Here is a 20,381-nt window from a genome sequence, read left to right on the forward strand (position 1 = left end):
TAAACGGGTGGGGTCCGTGCAGTCCGCCTGGAGGATTCAACCCAGCGGCGGGTCCGGCCGTAGTGAAACTGTTAAAATCCTGGGACGGATAGTTGCACCACATGAAAACAGGCCTAAGCAGGGGTCTTTTTGTTTATGACACATTCATTTTCACTTAAGGGACATTGGGAAATGAGATATAGTTCTGGGATAGTGAGATGCCATTTTTTATTGACTTTATAAGTTGTAAGGCCTAAAATTTCATTTTTTAAGAATTGAAGCACAAGACTGGTACCCTAGGCCACTCTTAAGTGCTGTTATCTAACCCGGGAGTTTTAGATTTTTGTAGTATTTTCTGATTACAGACCTTTTTCACATTATACAATAGGTTTTTCTGATGTCTTGAAATATATCACATCACTCATCAATTCTTCAGAATCAATGCTTCCGAATGTTATTAGATGAACACACATCTTAATTCACATGTGACATATGTTACTATATCACAGCTCTTTTAAATCATCTTACTTTACGGTCTTCTCTTATTTTGTCTTATTTATGTGAACATGTGATTCTGAGGTCTGTAGGTTTCACCAGATTGCCCAGGGCACATGTTACCAGTGCGGCTGATAACTGCCATTCCCTCTCCCCTTCTTCCAGCAGTTCTACATCTAAGGGAACGAAAACCTGCCAAGTTCTATTTTCCCTCTGTAAAAGTACATGCTAAGTATACAGGATTTACAGAGGAGAGACAGGTTTTGAAGTCAGACAGACTGGGTCGTGAAATGGGCCCTTCCCTCTTCTGGCTCTATTAATGTGAGCAAATCATTTCATTTATTTTAGCCTTGGTGTCGTAATCAGTAAAATGCTATGAACAGTACCTGCCTCACAGGGTGGCTGTGAAGATTAAGCAAGGTAACGTGTGCCTGGCATAGGTCTGGCACCTTGTAGGCATTCAAAAATTGCAGCTTTCATTACAGTCCTCTGTGGCATCAGCTGCCAAGGTGTTTTCCTTCTCACCTTGACCCCTGTATGTGAATTCCTTGTGGTAGCCAGGATGCTGGTACCCTGGGAGACACCTAGGGGATTAGCTTGTTGTATTATATACATCTTCAGAAAACATTTGGTATGCCCAGAGTCCCTATGCTTTAATTTTCTTCTGAATTACCTTGCTGTATGAGTTTCCTAGGTTGCTGTAACAAATCACCACAAACTAGGTGGCTTAAAACAGTGGACATTTGTTCTCTCGCCATGCTGGAGGCCAGAAGTTTGAGATGAAAGTGTTGACAGGTCCACAGTCACTCTGAGGTGTGAGGGGGGGCTTCCCCTTAGCCTCTTCCAGCTTGCAGTGGTGACTAGCCTTCCTTGGTGCCCTTGGCCTGTGGATGCATCACTCCAGTCTCTGTCTCTGTCCTCCCGTGGCTTCCTCCCTTTTGTCTGTGTCCAGATTTCCCTCTGCATTGCAAGGACACCAGCCATTGGATTGCAGCCCAGCTATTCCAGGGGGACCTCATTTTAACTGGATTATGTCTGCAGAGATCCATTGTCTAAATAAAATCTCACAGGTACTGGGACGCTTGCTGTTTGACTTTCTATATTTCTTTTAGGCTAGGCTTCTGAATGGATATAAGAGAAATCAAGGGTTTTTTTGTGAATCTTTTATTTTTCCTCTGGTTAATCATTTGCATTCACCGTGGTTTTGAGAAAATGTTTTGAAGTGTCTCACTGGAGGTAACAAAGCCTATATTGGCCTTTTACTTTTGCAAAGTAAAATACAAAATCTTATAGGAAGAAAACATGTAATACTAAGCAAAGCATTTTAAAATATATGTGGAGTGGCCAGGCACTGTGGCTCACACCTGTAATCTCAGCCCTTCAGGGAGGCCAAAGCAGGTGAATTGCTTGAGCCTGGGAGTTTGAGACCAGCCTGGGCAACATGGTGAATCCTTATCTCTACAAAAAATATGCAAATTGCCGTGTAATCCCAGCTATGTGGGAAGCTGACATGGGAGAATCACCTGAGCCCAGGAGGAGCTGCAGTGAGCTGTGATTGCACCACTGCCTGGGCAACAGAGCAAGACTGTCTCCAAATAAAATAAAATTAAATATATGCAGAGAAGCAAGAGTTAAAAGGGCAGCAATTCCACTGAAAACTCTATTTACAAAGGTTTATGACTTGGGTATGAGTCGCCCATTGAAGCTGGTAGAGCCCTGGATAGATTGATTGGACTCGGCAGAGCTCTGGCATGGCCATGGGGGAGGATAGGTTTCTGTGACAGTGTTTTAAAGTGAAGAAAGACTCTTTAGAGGATATGGATATGCCCAGCTGCCTGTTCCTTGGGTGCATCCATGGGCCACAGGAGCCAGTGCCAGAGTCTGAGGTAGGTTCTCACTTGTTGGAGAAGGTTGTTTGTTGGTGCGTGTGCATTTACAGTTCCAAGTAGAATCACAGCCAAACTACACCCCCTGGAATGAAACCGGGTAGTATTTCAGAAGTATATCAACTTTGTTTTAAAAAGAAATTCAATTTTAGAATATCCATCAAAGTTCAAATTTGTCTCATAAGGAATTTAAGTCTTTTGGCTAAGAAATAATGTTTGAATCTGAGCTTAAATCTGAGAGTTTTCCCCTTCCTTCTCTTTGTACTTTTGCTGGAAAAAAATGGACATTTCAATTTTATGTATTATCCTGTTAACTAATTTTTGCTGTTTTTAGAATATGTGGTACCTTTTAGAGGGAGTGTTTTCTCCTTTTATATCTTCATTGGAACTGTATAAATACTAAACATAGAATTACAGTTATTTCTCTTAAAAAAAAAAAAAAAAAAAGAGGTCTTATTTTGTCACCCAGGCTGGAGTGCAGTGGTACAATCATGGCTCACTGCAGCCTCCACCTCCTGGGCTCAAGCAGTCCTCCTGCCTCGGCCTCCCGAGTAGCTGGGACCACAGGCACATGCAACCATGCCCTGCTATTTTTATATATTTATTTTGAGATGAGGTTTCACTGTGTTGCCCAGGCTGGTCTCAAACTCCTGGGCTCAAGCAGTCCTCCTGCCTCAGCCTCCCAGAGTGCTGGGATTACAGGTCTGAGCCACTGTGCTCCGGCTGACAGTTGGTTCTGTGTGCTCTGCTGTGCTGACTCTGAGGCAGGATGTGTTAAAGGAACAGTTCTAAGTTCTGCCCCCTGCCATCTACTGGCCTGCTTGGAGCACACCTGCCTGTACCCAGCCTCTGTCATTGCCTGGAGGAGTTCCTTACTTTTGGTATCACTGAGAAAAGGCAGGCTGAATGTTGCGTAAGTGTGAAATCAAACAAACCAAGACCTCAAAAAACCAACTGAAAACAGAACAGAACAAAGCGCTGCACATGCATTCATGAACAGGTAGCAGGTGGACGGCTTCCTGCCTGTGCTCTTGTGGTAATTCTGTTTTTTTAGCATGTTATTCCTGAACCTTTTTATTACAGGGCAATAATGTAACTGTGTTTATTCATACTATGTATTTAAGTTGTCGTCACCATTTGATTCAGTAAACTATCTGTAATTTGTTTTTCATGTGTGATAGAAAAAATAATATTAACCTTTTCATGATTTCTGTCATATTTTTCCTGTAGTGGTGTTGGGGAGGAAAAATGTTTCCTCTACACTCTTAGACTCTGTTCTTAAGGCCTGTGAATTAAATTGATAGAGGACAGATTAGCAAAAGAAAAGACAGATGTTTATTCACATGCCTGCATTTGTGTGTGTGTGTGTGTGTGTGTGTGTGTGTGTGTGTGTGTAAGACTTCATAGAAAAATTCTAACCACTCGAGGTGGTTAGAATTTAAGGCATATGTGCCATCTTACTAGGGAATGGGGAGGGGAGAAGAGAACTTATGGCAAAACAAGTGACTTTTAGGAAAGGTAAATGGGCTTTCAGGAAAATACCTGAGTTTTGTGACAGTGTCTGTTTGAGTGTGAGTTCTCCTTTTTTCCCCAGTTGCAGACAACTCTCAGGAGGGGATTTGTGACCTTCAGTTGTTTTGAGAGGCTCTGCTTTTAGGCAGATAACAGAGTTCAGAAAAAATGCCTACTCTCTAAAGCCCTTAGCTCAAAATCGTTTCTATGCTATTCTGGAGGGAGAATTAAAAGTGGCAGCCCAGGCAGGAGGTTTCTGTGGACAGCAGCAGAGGGGAGGTTGCTGGGACCCGCGTGAGATTGTCTTTTGAGCAGAGGTGATCGTCTTTTGAGCAGAGGTGACTGGCATTGCAGGAAAACTTCTGGAAAAGAAATCATGAAGCCCATTGTTTTATGTCTTTGTTGCTACTGATTAACTTCGTGGCCCTGGCCCTAGGCAAGTCACTTCACTTCTTTAGTGAAGTGACTTCCCAGGGTTCCTGACTTCAAAAATGAGGGGTTGGAGTAGAGCACCTATAAACCCCATGCTGTGCTCTTTGCTCCACATTCGCTGCTTTTTTTTTTTTTGAGATGGAGTCTTATTCTGTCACCCAGGCTGGAGTGCAGTGGTGCAATTTCGGCTCACTGCAACCTCCATCTCCTGGTTCAAGTGACTCTCCTGCCTCTAGCCTCCCAAGTAGCTGGGATTACAGGCACCTGCCACCATACTCAACTAATTTTTTTGTATTTTAGTAGAGACCAGGTTTCACCCTGTTGGCCAGGCTGGTCTCGAACTCCTGAACTCAAGTGATCCGCCAGCCTCAGCCTCCCAAAGTGCTGGGATTACAGGCGTGAGTCACTGCCCTGGGCTCTGCATCCACTACTTCATGGCAAATGGCCTCAGTGAGTGTTCAGACCCTCAGGCTAGAAATGGCAAGGCCTAGGGCCCAGGGTCTCTTGCCGCTGGCTGGAGGTGTGTCTCCTTTGCCTCCACCAGCCACCATTTTGCTTTCTCAGGGAGGGGGCCGGCGGGCTGCAGCACCAGCTCTGTGGGCTCCCAGGGACTCTTGCTGTCATAGTCTGCCCTCTCTGGTGGTTCTGGTTGTCCTCCTTGTGCCCATGCCTGACTAAGAGCCCTTTTTGTTTGTATCTGTAGGTAAGGTTCAGGCATGGATGATGGAGGGCATGCAGGCCTCTGCTCCTGCAGGTCTCTGACGCAGCTCTCCTCTCTTGCCAGGCTTTGAGGGGTCTACTCAGACAGCTGCTGTCTCAGCAGGCCTGAGCCCTGGGGATGTTTACTCCATGGCCCAGCAGTTAAGGACTCCTGCCATAAGGGCTGTCTCACCAGTTGCTTCTCATCCTCCTAAGGGCCTGCTGTTTCCTCAGGGAACACTGCGGAGCCAGATCACAGAAGTCAGGTGATTGACTGAGGTTGCACTAGCTCCTGGGACAGACACAGTGACCAAACACATCTGCCTGATCCCCCCATCATGTGTTTTTCTAGAACATTGTGTTGCCTCTGAAAAAATTACAAGGTCATACCTCATTTAGGATCATAGACTCTTGAGCTGTGGGATTGTCCGGTCTAAAATCTGAGGTCCATAAATGACTTGTCCCAGCTCACACCACTATTGAACAGCCTGGTCTAGTTCTTTGAATCCTCATTCAGTGCTCGCCCCCATCAGACTGTTGCCCGGAGGCTGCTGGTGGGAGCCAGAGGCTCCTTGAGTGTTGGGTCCTGACAGCCCTGGACTTAGTCCTCTTAAAGCACCTTCTGTTTCTAAGTAGTGCACATTATTGAAGGAAGTGGATAGAACAGCAGTGGATAGCGTTACCCACTCATTTCTTCTCCTGGCAGGTCTTTGGCCCCCCATGCTATTGTTATATATATTTTTGGGGACACTGATCATAGTTACTAAGTTCATTTTATTAACTCACAATGGTGCTGATTTTTTTTTTTTTTTTTTTTTTTTTTGAGAGTCTTGCTCTATCACCCAGGCTGGCATATGGTGGCCCGATCTCGACGAGCTGCAACTTTTGCCTCCCAGGATCAAGCAATTCTCCTGTCTCGCTGTCTCAGCCTCCCAAGTAGCTGGGACTACAGGCGTGCGCCACCATGCCCAGATAATTTTTGTACTTTGGTAGAGATGGGGTTTTGCCATGTTGCCCAGGCTGGTCTTGAACTCTTGGCCTCCTAGAGTGCTGGGATTACAGGCATGAGCCACGCATCTGGCCCGTGCTGATTTTCTTAATGCCTTTTGTTGTAGCTGATCATTGGTCACCAAACCACTCTTTCAATTATGGTTATTGAACAAGAGAAGGCCTAGAACCAGCCTATTGAATCAGCCTAGAATAAAAGATAGATTTGGTTCTTTTGATTAAGGTTTAATTGTGTCTTCATGTTCTAGTACATAAATAACTGCTGTAATAAACAAATAAATCAAGAAAGCCTGAGGCGGGGTTGTGGCGGTTGGAGGGAATGTTTGGCTTGTTCTTTTTTAATATCTTCCTGGATATTGAGCTCACCTGACTTGTTCGCGTTTGAAAGGTCGTCCCTGATGGCCCCTGGAGGCGAGGCTCATCACAGGATGAGGAAAGGACAGAGGCACAGAGAACCCCCAGGAGGAGATGGGGCTCTGGGAGATGGCCCAGGCCTCGGCCACTCTCTGACTACAGCCAGCTGGCCAGCCGCAGTGTGTCTATTCCTGAAGACTCGGTTGCCACAGACCCCCAGAAGGAGGACCGTGTGGACAAGGACCCCCAGGCAAGCATGACTTCTGCCAGCCCTGAAGACCAGAATGCTCCGGTGGGCAGCCCCAAAGGAGCCCGGAGAAGACGCCCCATTTCCGTGATAGGTGGGGTCAGCTTGTATGGGACCAGCCAGACAGAGGAACTGGAGAATCTTCTGACCCAAGTAAGATCTGGTGTGCATCTCCCAAGCCAGCGGAGGCCCTCCAGCTTCCTGCCTCTGCTCTCTCTGCACACTAAACTGGATCTGCTTTCCCTCTCCTGTCCTCAAGGGCAGCACCACATACTCACCACCTTTTCTTCCTGACTGTGTGAAAACATGCCTAAATTCAAACTAACCATCTGGCGTTTGGATGCCTTTTGCTAATCTTTCTTTCTTTCTTGGAATCTCAAATAATACGTGAGACTCATTTGCTGCTTGTTTTTGAATAACCTAAGATTCTAACCAGGGAAAGGTAACAGGGCATATTTAGTAAGACTCCTGAAAGAAGTAATTGTTGAAAAAGACAGTATTGTTCATTGTTAAAATGTAAAGAAGAAATAGGTTTTAGGAGATAAGAAAGTATTTTGTTTCCTACCGTTTTCTTGCTCTTTTTTGTTTGAGTTGTAACTTTGCAGCTATTAATAGTTTGGCAATGGATTAAATATTACTAGTTTCTTAGTATATTTCAGTAATTCAATAAGTATTTATCCAGATACCCAGTAAGCACTTTGAAAATACAGAATGTTTAATTAAAGACTCTGTCTTGGAGAAATGTATACTTATTTGGGGAGGCTAATACTCTGGTCATGGTAAATGTTCACAGAACAATATATGAGTAATATATATGCCCACTTCCATGTTTAAAACCTGCTAGCTGATTACATAAATAACCTGTAAAATTATCTTAAAAGGGAAATCTTATACATTACTAGTACTGGGTTGTATGTTTACATGTTTCCTGTAAAACCCTACACAATGCCTTGTTTATAACAAGCACTCAAAAACTCTTGCTTAAGTAAATTGATTTCTTAAGGTTAAAAACTTAAGTTGCAGAATACCATGAAAATTTTAAGAATCTTTTGTCTGAAGGTGCTCCACTGTTGGGAAACGATTCTGCACTGCAGCAAATTGTTGCCCGTTTTAACTCAAAACAATAGTCCAGGACACTCCACAGCCTTAGGAATTCAGAGCAGCCAAAATGAGTGTACAAAGTAATTTTCTCTACTGTAACCCAATTTAGGGAATTGGGTGGGAAAATTGTAAGAAAACCTACGGAATTACATAAGCAGAATATGCATGTAGTAAAAGAAAGAAGAAAAAAAGAAATCTAAGGAACGCATAAAGGAACTGGGCCTTTGATTAATAGTTTTAGGGATCGCTATTATAGAAAACCAGAAGGGCATTATGGACAATTCTAGAGAGACCTGGGCAACTATGTGGAAAACCACATCTTCTTTTAACTAAAGCTCTACTACCATGTGAGTTTAGGTAAGCAAGGCTTGCCTTCAGTTCCGTAAATCCTTATTGAGAGCCCACCTGTGAGTCTGCAGGGAGGAGTAAAGGAGGCTGAAGAAGGACGTGAGGATGGAATTCAGTCACCCTGGCCGGGTCTGTGGCCCTGTCCTGACCTCCTCCAGAGGCCGCCCCTGGGAAAGCATCTTCTTACCCTGTGACTCTGCATCCGTGTGACAACTCCACTGCTTCCTAGACGTGCCTTCCTCTTCCCAGACGCTTCTGTTCCTTAGTGTGACCTATTGGCATGTTGCAGACAAGTGAGATGAACGTGAGGCTGCAGGGTGCAGGCCAGTAAGCCGATGCAGGATTGTTAAAAACTGTAGAATCATGAGTTGCCACTGGGCTTTGGTGCAGCCTGCAGCTCGTGGCAGGATTGGAGAAACCATTTCCCATCTGTGAGTGGCTTCGAGGTGAGAGCGCCGTGCGTGCAAGAGCTGCCACTTCCTGGCACTTGCTCACAGACTTTGCTTTCTTTTTGCAGCCGGCTGCCAGGCCGCCCTTGCCTGCTCACCAGGTTCCACCCTACAAGGCTGTGTCGGCCCGGTTCCGGCCCTTCACATTCTCCCAGAGCACCCCCATTGGGCTGGACCGTGTGGGACGCCGGCGGCAGATGAGAGCATCCAACAGTGAGTCTCAGAGTCCCTTCCCTTTCAGAGTTGCTGTGGGCCCATCTGTCTGTTTCCAGCTAACCCGAGGCAGTGGGTTCTGCACCTTCGCGCCTCCCCAGGCCAGGGTGCATTTGCTTGGGAGTGAGGACGGCACATCTTGGGACAGTGGTGCATCATTTGCTCTCTGGGGTAGATGCTCTGTGCGCCAGGCTGGTGGCTCTAAGTTTGAGAAGTTTGCCCCTTCAGTGGTGTCCGCGTGCCTAAGTTCCTTCATGTGAAGATCACTAAAGAACTGAGACCCAGGCTAGCAATCCGAGATCAATGCGTCAGCAGGGTTGGTTTCTTCTGAGGGCAGTGAGGGGGAGGGTCTGCTCTAGGCCACTCTCTTAGTGTCTGGTATCCTCAGTGTTCCTTGGCTTGAAGGATCATTGTCTCATCTCTGCCTTCGTGTTCACATGGCGTTCTCCCGTGCATGTCTGTCTCTATGTTTAGATTTCCCCTTTTTATAAAGACACCAGGCTTACTGCGTGTGGACCCAACTTAATGACCTCATCTTAACGGGATTGTCTACCAAGACTATTTCCAAATAAGGTCACACTCATGGGTGCTGAGGGTTAGGACTTCACCATCTTTTAGGGGGACACAATTCAATCAAAAAAACATATACCATATTTTTAACAATATGCAATGTGTGCTCATATGGCAGAAGATTTTAAAAGAATAGCCAAAAATAAGAATGGCATTGTTAGAGTGGTAGGAATGTAGAGCACTTCTCTTCCCACCCCATACCTGTGTGCACACAGCCTGTTCCCTGCTTTCTGTAACACTGGTTATTGTTGTTGTTTTAAAAATGTTGTAATTTTAGGGTTCTTTTGTTGAAAAGCAACAAAACGTAACTTTGGCTATCTTAAGCAAAAAGGGAATTTATTGGAAGGGTGCCAGGTATGCCCAGAATTGATGCGATGGCTGGGGAACCAGGCTAGGGAACAGACGGCAGCCAGGGTTTCTCCTGGGAGTGGAGGAGCCACAGGAAGGTGTGTAATGGAAGATTGGCCGTGGCATTCCCCCCAGGAGCTAGTGAGGCCAACCTGTCCTTCTGTCACTCACCCAGGGGTCCAGGTTCCAGGATGGAGGATTCAGCTGTTAGAGCTTAGGTGATGTGTCTACCACCTGGTGGCACTGGAACAGGGAGAAGGGTGGGGCCTCCAGGGACCCTTGCCTTCTATATGTGAAGGCAGGCCATGGATTCCCTGCCAACTAAGGCTGCGTAAAATCGAGAGGAGGTCATTCTCCCAAAAGAACTCCAGATGGTATTAGAAACAGGAATAAATTCTGGGAGGCCCTACGTTTGTTCATTCATTCATTTAATGACTGTTCAGTGCTTACCACATGCGACAGGAATGAACAAACAAAGCCCCTTCAATCACTTCTATTCTAGTGAGAGGGTATTAAAATAGCAAGTAAGTATTTATCAGGGAAGACAGTACTATTAAAGAAAAATAAAACAGGATACAGGGCATTCATTTCCAAAGAGCGTCGTTCTAACACGATGCGCTTGTTCCGTGAACCCTCTCTCTCTTCCCTAGAGGGAGACACCCAGAGCCTCATCAGTGGCAGCAGACACCTCCAAGTCTAGGACATCTGAGGATAACCAGTCCTCCAGTTCCATGCAGTGCCTCTTCAGCATTGATAACCGGAGGCAGATTTAAGCAACATGTCCTACCAGAATGGCAAGGTGGGGAAAGGAAAGAGATAAAGAATTTGGGATGCTGCGGAGAATAAAACATCATAAAAAGTTTACATTTCAGCATTTGAACAGATTCCATAAGTCAGTACATAGGATGCACCAAGGTACCAGTGACTGCCCTGGAGAAGATGACTGTGGGTAATGTGAGGATTAGGAGCAGGAGGGGGAGACAGCCACCTCTCCAAGGAGGTGACACTGGGGGGGCAAGTGAGAAGGAGGCAGTGAGGCAGAGATCCGAGGGAGGAGAAGTCCTAGTGGAAGGAGCATCAGATGCCCGGAAACATGATGTGTCTGAGGTTCAGCGAAGAGGCCACAGTGACGGGAGCTCAGAGAGCAAGAAACAGACGAGGGAGTTGCAGGCTGGGAGGTGGGCTGTGGCTGGAAAGGTCTCTGCAGGTCATAAGGAGGCTGGGCTTGTTCTGAGTGTTCTGTGAAGCCATTGCCAGCAGGAGAGTAATATGTTCTGATTTATGCTTAGAGAGGGAGGGCAATTTGTGAGGAGAAAGGAAGACGAAGGGACATTGATTTGAAGGCGATTGCATTAGTCCATGTGAGAAATATGGTAGCAGTGACCACAAAAGTCATCCCCATTTTCCATGGGTGCTCATTTTCCCAGTGGCATGAAGAGGCAAAAATGGGCAGTCTTAGTTCTAATTCATTGTGGCCAGGACTGTGAACTCCAGGGGAAGTACTTCTCCCTTGGGAGGCACTAGATTCAGTTTCAACAGGGCACAGCTCCTGGGTGGGAAGAAAACATTTTGCAAGCGTACTGTTAAGTAATCCTAAGAAGCCGCTTCTGTGTTTGCCCGTGGTTTCCGGCCCTGCCTCTTCTGCTGTGGGTGAGCCTCTCCAAACTAGTCACTGCTTCAGAGCCTGCATCACATCCAGGGCAGAATGGCAACTTCTGGCTGTGTCTCCAAGCTGCCTCCATAACTTCATTTTTGTTTGGTCATTATTGGGCATGATGGGGTCACGGGCTCCTTCTCTGTAGCGTTCTGGGCCTGGGTGGCATGTGAGATGCTGCGACAGGCTGGGAGCCATCTGGAGGATCCACAGAGGCCTGACAGTGCAGGAAAACAAATCCAAGCCCAGCATAAGTGGCCCTTCCAGTGGGGACAAATCATCACCCCTCTATTATGAAAAGGCCCCACTGCAATCAGCTTTCAAGGGACTGTCTGGTTCCTGTAGGGAACCGTATCATTAGCTCTGTTGAGGGAAGGCCCAGGCTTCCTGTGGTTTAGCCCAGGCTTGGCATCCATTCTGCCACCATGGCCTTTTTGTTTCTTGCTTTTGATGAACCCACTGAGCAAGTACCAAGATGACTAGGAAGACTGACATCCAGCAGCACAGTGGTATATCATGTCTACACGATGATTAATTAGCCCTCTTGCAATAATGATTCATGTAGGATGGACATCATCTCATGCTCTGAGTGTATTCTGATATAGCCAGTTACACCCCTTCCCCAAACCTATCCCTGCCCATCTTGTTCTTTCCACATTCCTCCAGGCCATTCAGCCAAGTCATTTAGTTCCTAACAGGACTGCACATGAGCTAAATCCTTGCCTTGCCAAAGCCATCTGTTCTACTCAGAAAGGCTTGGGAAAAGTGTTAGTTACACGTAAGAGTTTCCCTGTCCTGGGGACACAGTCACCAGGCTGATGGTAGGAGTTCTCTTTGAGAAGCTAGGAAGAAGACTTGTAGTAGGATGCCTACCCTGAGGCTCCCTGGCTCTGTTCCATCTAGAGGCCTGAGTCTGGGAGTGGAGAGGGGCCCTCCCTTGTCTTCTCTGTCACGGTGGCTCAGGTCGGGCTCTGCTTGCCAGCCCTGGAGAGTGCCTCCCACACAATCTTGTGAAATCCTAGTGGAATCACTCGTCTGTTTTGTTCCTAGGGAGCCCGAGATCAGTTAACAGCACAACCAGAGACCTCATGGGTCAAACCATTCAGATGACGAAGCTGGCCCGGCTGTGTGGTATAGTAACTAAGCCCACCTTTCCCACGAGAGATATTCCACCTCCATGGAGGACCACGTCTGCATTGCAGTGGAACCACCTGTCAGCAGCATCTCTGGCCTAAAGAGATTAGCAAGACATTAATGATAAAAGCTGCTGTCACATGGGAGATGCAGCCCAAGGGTGGTGTGACTCTCATGATAGACCATCTCTAGCATTTCCATCTCAGTCCTGGAACTCCTCGCTTTCCATGCACTGAGGGTTTTAGGTTCACATACCAATAAAGTGCTAGAATGGCATCTAGCTCAGTAACCCCACAAATTGATCTCAGCAAACCAGCTGTAAATGCATCATTTTGAGACACGCTGGGGAGATTTTCACATGGACTGAATATTTGGCAACACGAAGGAATTATTTCTAATTTTGTTAGTTGGGATAATGATAGTGCAGTTATTTTTAAGTCCTTGTTTGTTATAGATAGATACTGAAATACTTTCTGCATAAAATATGATATGTGAGATTTGTTTTAAAATGCACCAAAAATGTTGGTGGGAAATAGTTGAAACAATATTGATAAAAGATTGATAATTGTGGGTTCATGGTATTAATTTATCTTCTTTTGTGTGTATTTGAAATTTTCTGTAGTATCAACTTTTAAATAATAAAGTATATTTCTCCTCCCTAGTCAAGTATTCTCAAAATCTTCCAAAGGTTGGTAAATGGATATAAAAATAGAGCTAGACAGGAGGAATAAGTTCTACTGTGACCACAGTTAATGACAATGTATTGTATAGTTCAAAATAGCTGGAAGAGAGCATTCAAATGTTCTTAATACCAATAAATGATGTAAGTGCTTGAGGTGATGATATGCTAATTATCCTGATTTGATCATGCTACATTGTATACATAATTAAAATATCACACTGTACCCATAAGTATGTACAATTATGTGAATTTAAAATAATAATATAAAAACTCTCCAAATTAAGTAGTACCCACAGCTAAATTTTTCTCAAAATATAGAAAATTGAACATTGCAATTTAAATTTCTTTTTTTTTTTTAAATAAATGAAGGTGGAGTCTTTCTAGATGAATGGAGCTCTCCCTTCTGAGAACTTGGCAGTGCCGTGCCATGCTCTTTTTCTCTCTTGCCACTTTTCTCTGGCCCCATTTGCAGCAGCTGTCTTAACTCTTACCAGCCACACAGCTGGCGAGGGCAGGTCGATGTGGGACAGGCCTGAGTCCTGTTTGTAGGGCACGGTATTTGGGATAATAGAGTTGGGATAATGAATCTTAGTGGTACTCATCACAGGGAAGAGTGCCAACCTGTAAACACAACTGCAGTGTCGGGGATGGTGTCTGTGGCTTCCCCTTCCTTGGGTTTTAGGAAGGATGCCTAAACTGCTAGAACATTGTCTCGGGGAAATACCTTTGCTGCCTTATGCTTTGCTTTCAGTGAAGCTTTTCTCTTTCGAGACAACTTACTCCATCACAGCCTACCTAAGATCCTAATTTTCCCGTATTTACCTTGGGTTCCAACCATACTTCCTCTTTAACCTGTCTGTTTATATTGATCAGAAGTGAAATTTGATTGCGGATCCTTACTTTGAATCTCCCTTCTTCTCTATTTATCCATTCCCCTTCTCTTTCTACTTATTCTGTCCAGAGTTTAGATTAGCTTGCTTTTCTTGTCTCCCAGAGAGGAGAATGTCCAGTTGTTTTGGCGTTAGACTTGAGTGGATCTTCACTGAGACCAGCAAAGGATGAATGCACACCCATGCACCGAAGTCAGTCGACATGGGTAGACCCCTTTCAAAAAAGAATACCTGATCTGTTAACATTTTTTAAAAGCCCTTTAGTTAACCAGTAATACTGTATGTTAGAGCATTTAGTAATAATGCCAGATAATAAAAGAAGACCGTCAAGATTAGGTACAATAATAGCTAGGTATAATAACTAGAGAAAATGCCCTTTCTGAGGAGATGCAAACTTGGCAAGTTGACTTACTTTAAACATTTTTTCTAACTTACTGAAATAATTGTTCAATTTGATTTTTTAAATATTTACTTTTTTTTTGGTGAATATTGTTCTTTTTTACAAGCTAGAAAAGCAAATCAAAATGACCCAGTCTAGCCCTCTAGTGAGCTAGGCTGAATCACTCATTCTCCATCAGAGTGACATAATAATATGAGTTGCTAGCAGGCAGGTTGTAAAACTAAATCATAACCACCTATCCACATTTTTCATTAGGAAAAAACAAAAATCGAGTCCTTTAAAGGCAAGATATAAATAAATAACATCTTGATCTGTGAAGGACGGTATGACCCAAATTATATGCCAACCAGCCCACGTGAGAAGCACATCCGAGCTGGCCAATGGTGAAGAGAGGAGCGCTTTTAAAAACCTGCTCTGAGATGATAAGAATTCTGGATTCTAGGTGGGTGCGGTGGCTCACACCCGTAATCCCAGCACTTTGGGAGGCCAAGGCAGGTGGATCATCTGAGGTCAGGAGTTCAAGACTAGCCTGACCAACGTGGTAAAACCCTGTCTCTACTAAAAATACAAAATTAGCTGGGTGTGGTGGTGCATGACTGTAATCCCAGCTACTTGGGAGGCTGAGGCAGGAGAATCACTTGAACATGGAAGGCAGAGGTTACAGTGAACCTACGTTGTGCCATTGCACTCCAGCCTGGGCAATAAGAGTGAAACTCCATCTCAAAAAAAAAAAAAGAATTCTGGATTCTGCTCGTCAATAAGAAAGCAAGTAAAAAGTGTCACAGATGTGTGAAGTTGGTCCTTCTTTATACCAGAGTTTACCATGAGAATGAAAAGTTCATGTCAAAAAAAGGCCAGGCACAGTGGCTCACATCTGTAATCCCAGCACTTTGGGAGGCAGAGGTGGAGCCAATTTGAGACCAGCCTGGTCAACATAGCAAAACCCTATCTCTACTAAAAATACAAAAACTTAGCCCAGAAGTGGTGGTGCGCACCTACAGACCCAGCTACTCAGGAGGCTGAAATGGGAGGATTGCTTGAGCCTGGGAGGGAGAGGTTGCAGTGAGGCAAGATTGCACCACTGCACTCCAGCCTGGCAACAGAGCGATATCTCCTTCCTGCTAAAGAAAAGAGACTGAAAAGTTAGAGATATGAGTGAGGAATAAGATACTTAAATTTTGAAAATAAAATGTCTTCGTGATAAAGCCAGCATACTGTATTTTCCCTTTTGCCACAAAAACAAACTAAGGACTATTTTAAAAGAAATGTTGAGTTCTAAACAGAACACTTTCTACCACAGAAACACATTCTTCTTACCCGTACAATCAAGTTGCTGTTCTTCTACTACTCAGCTCTATGTCAGGAGCTTTGCCAGGGCAGGAAATTCATAAAAACAGAGCATATTTGGCTAGCCACTGGGGAGCAAGGTTACCATCCTTGGGGTGGCCCATCCATATGGGTAAGCTGTAGTTTTTTTTCTTTTTTTTTTTTTTAGACAAAGTTTTGCTCTTGTTACCCAGGCCGGAGTGCAGTGCGATCTTGGCTCACCACAACCTCCGCCTCCCGGGTTCAAGCAATTCTCCTGCCTCAGCCCTCCGAGTAGCTGGGACTATAGGCATGCGCCACCACGCCCAGCTAATTTTTGTATTTTTAGTAGAGACGGGGTTTCACCATGTTGACCAGGATGGTCTCGATCTCTTGACCTCATGATCTGTCCACCTTGGCCTCCCAAAGTGCTGGGATTACAGGCGTGAGCCACCCCACCCGGCCAGCTGTAGTTTTGATAAGCATCTGCAGGCTGCCCATAGGTATCTTGTCTAATGCCTGGCCTTGTGCCCTCTGAGCTGGGTGCTAGGCCTCCCAGGAACCCCCAGGGCCCAACAGGCACATGCGAGTGACCCTGCAGGACTGCTGCCACCTCCTTGCTGAGCCCGAGAGAATGGGGAAGACCACAGCTCCCAAATATCTTAGGGAATCTTATGGGGGTCTGTCTTGTGAACACATCAGTGCATCTTTCTGCAGCTGTCTGTCGGCAGGGGAAAGAGCAAGGGGCTTCCACCCACGTGGCCACCAAGGGGAGCCATCCCTACCTGCCATCCCCAGAACAGCCCCCAGAGCCTCACTTGCTTTCTTACTCTGTTAGTTGTTTTCTGCACAGAATTGAGGTTGGTCTGTATAAAGAAAAAGCAAAAATGTACCAAGACATTTTTCAGTGTTTAAGGCCCAGTGGTTTCAAAGTACGATTGCGGGTTGTCATTCAGGGGGTGACATTCTTGCCCAGTCTGTAGCTCTGGTTTCTTCTATTTGATTTCGTACTGAATATGTACATCTCCTTAGAAACGGAAAAGATTTACTTATTCATGTATTTATTTACTTTTCCCTATTTAGAGATTAGTATTGGTTGTCAAGTCAACATTATGATACTTTGATGAGCTTAAAATTATTGGGAAATGCTATAGAAGGGGCCAGTAGGGCTTAATCAACTAGTATTGCCTCAGGAAATGTCCAGGGTGCTCCTAAACCTTTCTGAATTGGACCTTATTTTATTGTATTATTATTATTATTTTAGATTTTCTGTAGAGACTGATTCTCACTCTGTTGCCCAGACTGGTCTCAAACTCCTGGTCTCTCACTGCCTTGCCTTCCCAAAGTACTGGGATTGCAGGTGTGAGCCACCACACCTGGCCTGAGTTGGGTTCTAAATGTGCTGTTGGTTTTGAAGATACTTCCTTGACTTTGATTTATTTAACAAATACATAAGTCCCTATCATAAATGAGGTGCAGTACCAGAGGCTGGGCAGTTCTGAGGAAGCTAGAGAGTGTTCCTACAGAGCTGCCAGTGTGGTGGATGAATGGGAAATGCCACCACAACTGCCTGCGTGCTGAGTATAAACGAGGAGCATGTCAGTCAGATCTGGGGTGTCCCGAGCCCTCCTGGAGGATGTGACCTTAAATGAGGCTTGAGGGATAAAGGGAGTTAGATTAAGTTTGCTGTTGGGGGAGGGTGTGTTCCAGGGAAAAGGTGGGGCCAGAGAAAGGAGAGCACATCTGAGAAGTTGAGAGTAGGGTAGCCCAAGAGAAGCCCACACCGATCAGGTCACAGTGTCCTCCAGGCCTCTGTATGGAGCTGGCGGACCCTGCAGTATGGCCTGCGCTAGCCTTCCTGGCTCCTCTTCACTGGTTCCACAAGTAGAGTTGTATCCTCACCAGGAGTCAAGGGCATGACCCCACCAACCCTGTTTATGGCAGCTACTTTATTATGATGATAGGGAACTGATGTAGATAATATGTAAGCAAATAAAACATGAATTTGAGACTGAAAGGAGACTTGGCATCTGTGACAATGAAATAGAATACGTTGGAGAAATCCAATAAAACTCAATAAAAGTAAATTGTTAAAGAAAATTCTATCAAATTAGATGAGAATTGACAGCTTGGAAAAATGGAAAAATCAAGAAGTCTGTACTCAGATTGTTTCACCAGTGTCTTTGGTTTTATTGCGCAACGTTAAAAAGCCAGAACTGGAAATCATAATGGACACATATGGGTGTGGATTGTGCAAGAGGGAATGCAGAATTCTGGTCAGTTGCTCGTACGCAGGGAACCTGGTCCTACGTCATGACAAAGGTGAATGATTGCACCTATATATGCATTAAGTTAACATGTTGATGGCATGTGTGCACAGGTCACTTTTTTTGGCTTAGAACTTTTAGGCAGCCCAATTGCTACAAGTCAGAGGACCTCAGCTCCAGGTCGAGGCTTTAGTAGGATGCAGAGGAGTAGGCTGAGATGCGGTCCTCCCCTAATGTCAAGCTGCCTGGGAGGATGGAACCTGGGCAACCAGGAGCCACTGAGGGCTTTTGAGGGGATTGAGATGATCAGATATGCATTTCAGAGAGATCATTGGCTGGATCATGGACTGGAGACCTCAGGAGTCTGTTGCCTCAGAAAATGACAGTGGCACTGGAGAAATGAAGAACTTAGACGTCAAGCTAATTGTCTGGATGTTTGGGGCCAGGGAGCAGCAGTCCGTCCTGACCCCAATGCCTGGGTGACAGGGAGCCTAGGAGAAGAGCATGTTGGTCAATTAGGGAGCTTATCCATTCCAGGAAGTTTGAGTTGGAGCTACCTGTGGGCAGCTCGGTGAAGATGTCATCACCACATCCTTGATTTTGAAGCTCTGATTTTGAAGAGGGACACCCAAAGTTAGAGATAAGGATTTGGGAGTAATCAGCAAAGTAGTTCTTAAAGCTCTAGGAAGGAGTGTGATGAGTGGGGGTAAAAATGAGAAGAGAATCTTGAACCATGCTTTGAGGACCAATATTTGGGGACCAGTAAAGGCAAAGAAATTCACAAAGAAAATAGAAAAAAAGTAGCCAGGGCAGGTAAGCTGTGTCCCAGATGTCAAAGTAAGCCAAGGATTCTAGGTGGGAGGGGTTCACACTGTCAGATGCACCCAAAGTGTAGAGAGAAAAATACCCAGTGGATTCAGCGGCAGGGAGGAGCTTGGTGCCCTTAAAAAAAACAGTTTCAGTTCAGTAGTTCAGTGCTAGGGCAGGGCCAGAATGCCGTGGGAGGATCTTGGGGGAGTTGACTTAAGATTGAGATATTTTATCTATTTTGCTTAGGCTGCGTTGATGGTTTTCTGATTTTATAGCTGAAAATATCCCATAAAGGCTAAGAACTAATGAAAATAATTTGTTAGGCTGCCATATGAAAAATTATTTTCTCCATATATTACCAGTATCTGAAAGCTTGTTAGTATGAATGTGTTAGCATTTATTCTTACTAAATGTTTTCCAAAGAGATGGTAAGATTACACATCAGAAAATTCCATTCCTTGATTTGGAATTGATATTAATCCCCAACATTTAGGAAGGAGGGGAATTTAATCACAGTGAGTGCTTATGTTGTTTCATATTTGATGTTTTAAATGAAATTAATTGATTTATGAGAGATTACTGAAGCTCATTTCTTTGAAAAGTCTTGTAGTAAAGAAATTTATTCAAATTCTTGGATTTATTTTTTGTTTGTTTAAAAAAAAGTTTTGGTTTTTTTGTGGTTGTTAAAATCCTACTTTTAATTTGTTGGGATAACAAATTTATGCATTGGTAGTTTGATTAAAAACAGATTACACTATATTTCTGTTTTTCCTTAGGATGATCAGTAGAATAAAGCATTAAGAATTCTTGATTCATAGCCCAAGTGCATCACAAAAGCAAGGTTACTCATATGTTATTCTGGCCTTATTCTGTCCTGATTATTATGAAAGGTAATTTTCTTATTAACAGTTCATTGGGTCAAAAAGCAAAAATAGACCTTGGACAAGTCACTTAAAGTCTTCATGTCTTTTTCTGTAAAGAGAGAAATTAATATGATCTGCCCCACAGATGTGAAAGAATGACCTGACACACAGTAAGTGTGCAGTAACTAATTAATTAGGGAAGCATTAATTACAGAGGGGACAAGGGCAGTGATGAGCAGGAACCTGTTTACATCCAGAGTTCTGAGTTACTGATTTAACCACACTAATCAGCAGCAACTTAGCTTAGACAAGTCATTTAGTCTACTTAGTAAAGTCCTAGAGCATTTGGAGTCTGTATGGAACAATATTCTGTTTAACTATTTTGCTTAACTTATGTTTAGATAATAATAATTAGATAATATAATTAGATAATAATTATTATCGAAATATAAGTTAAGCAAATTTAAAATACATATGTTCAGGTTATTTAAAAAAAAACTTGACTGCATCTTTTTAAGAGATTCTCTGGGCCCCAAATTTTAGGTATTATCTAATGATTTTTCAGTATATTACCCAGAGACTCCATTAAAGTTTTTGTTAAAAGGAAGGAGAAAAAAGCCATAGCATGTGTTGATGTGTGTGTGGTGCCTTTGAAATGACTTTAAGCATCCCATGAAATATTTTGGTTATCTTATTTTTTGAATTATTTCTTTCTGCTTCTGCATTTTACTCAAA

General features: G+C 44.2%; 1 protein-coding gene and 1 long non-coding RNA gene across 6 annotated transcripts in view; one reads left to right on the forward strand and one right to left on the reverse strand.

The window, feature by feature from the left end:
* Positions 1-20,381, forward strand: part of SPATA13 (spermatogenesis associated 13) — a 140,918-nt gene that overhangs the window by 78,792 nt on the left and 41,745 nt on the right. For 4 of the 5 annotated variants that reach the window (XM_012441401.2, XM_012441379.2, XM_064373506.1 and 1 more), the window contains exons 3-4: positions 6,400-6,765; positions 8,579-8,723. In XM_012441401.2, the coding sequence (XP_012296824.2) occupies positions 6,400-6,765; positions 8,579-8,723 (511 nt within the window). The remainder of the gene's footprint in view (positions 1-6,399; positions 6,766-8,578; positions 8,724-20,381) is intronic. The other variant, XM_064373507.1, reaches the window with a different exon arrangement.
* On the reverse strand, positions 191-9,237 carry LOC135273846 (uncharacterized). Its single transcript, XR_010341629.1, has 2 exons — positions 8,249-9,237; positions 191-2,445 (listed from the first exon to the last, which is right to left on the reverse strand). It is a non-coding gene; the product is annotated as an uncharacterized LOC135273846 (long non-coding RNA).

Source organism: Aotus nancymaae, unplaced genomic scaffold (assembly GCF_030222135.1).
Source record: "Aotus nancymaae isolate 86718 unplaced genomic scaffold, 86718_ANA_hifiasm-v0.15.2.pri h1tg000009l, whole genome shotgun sequence".
In the NCBI taxonomy this organism is placed as follows: domain Eukaryota; kingdom Metazoa; phylum Chordata; class Mammalia; order Primates; family Aotidae; genus Aotus; species Aotus nancymaae.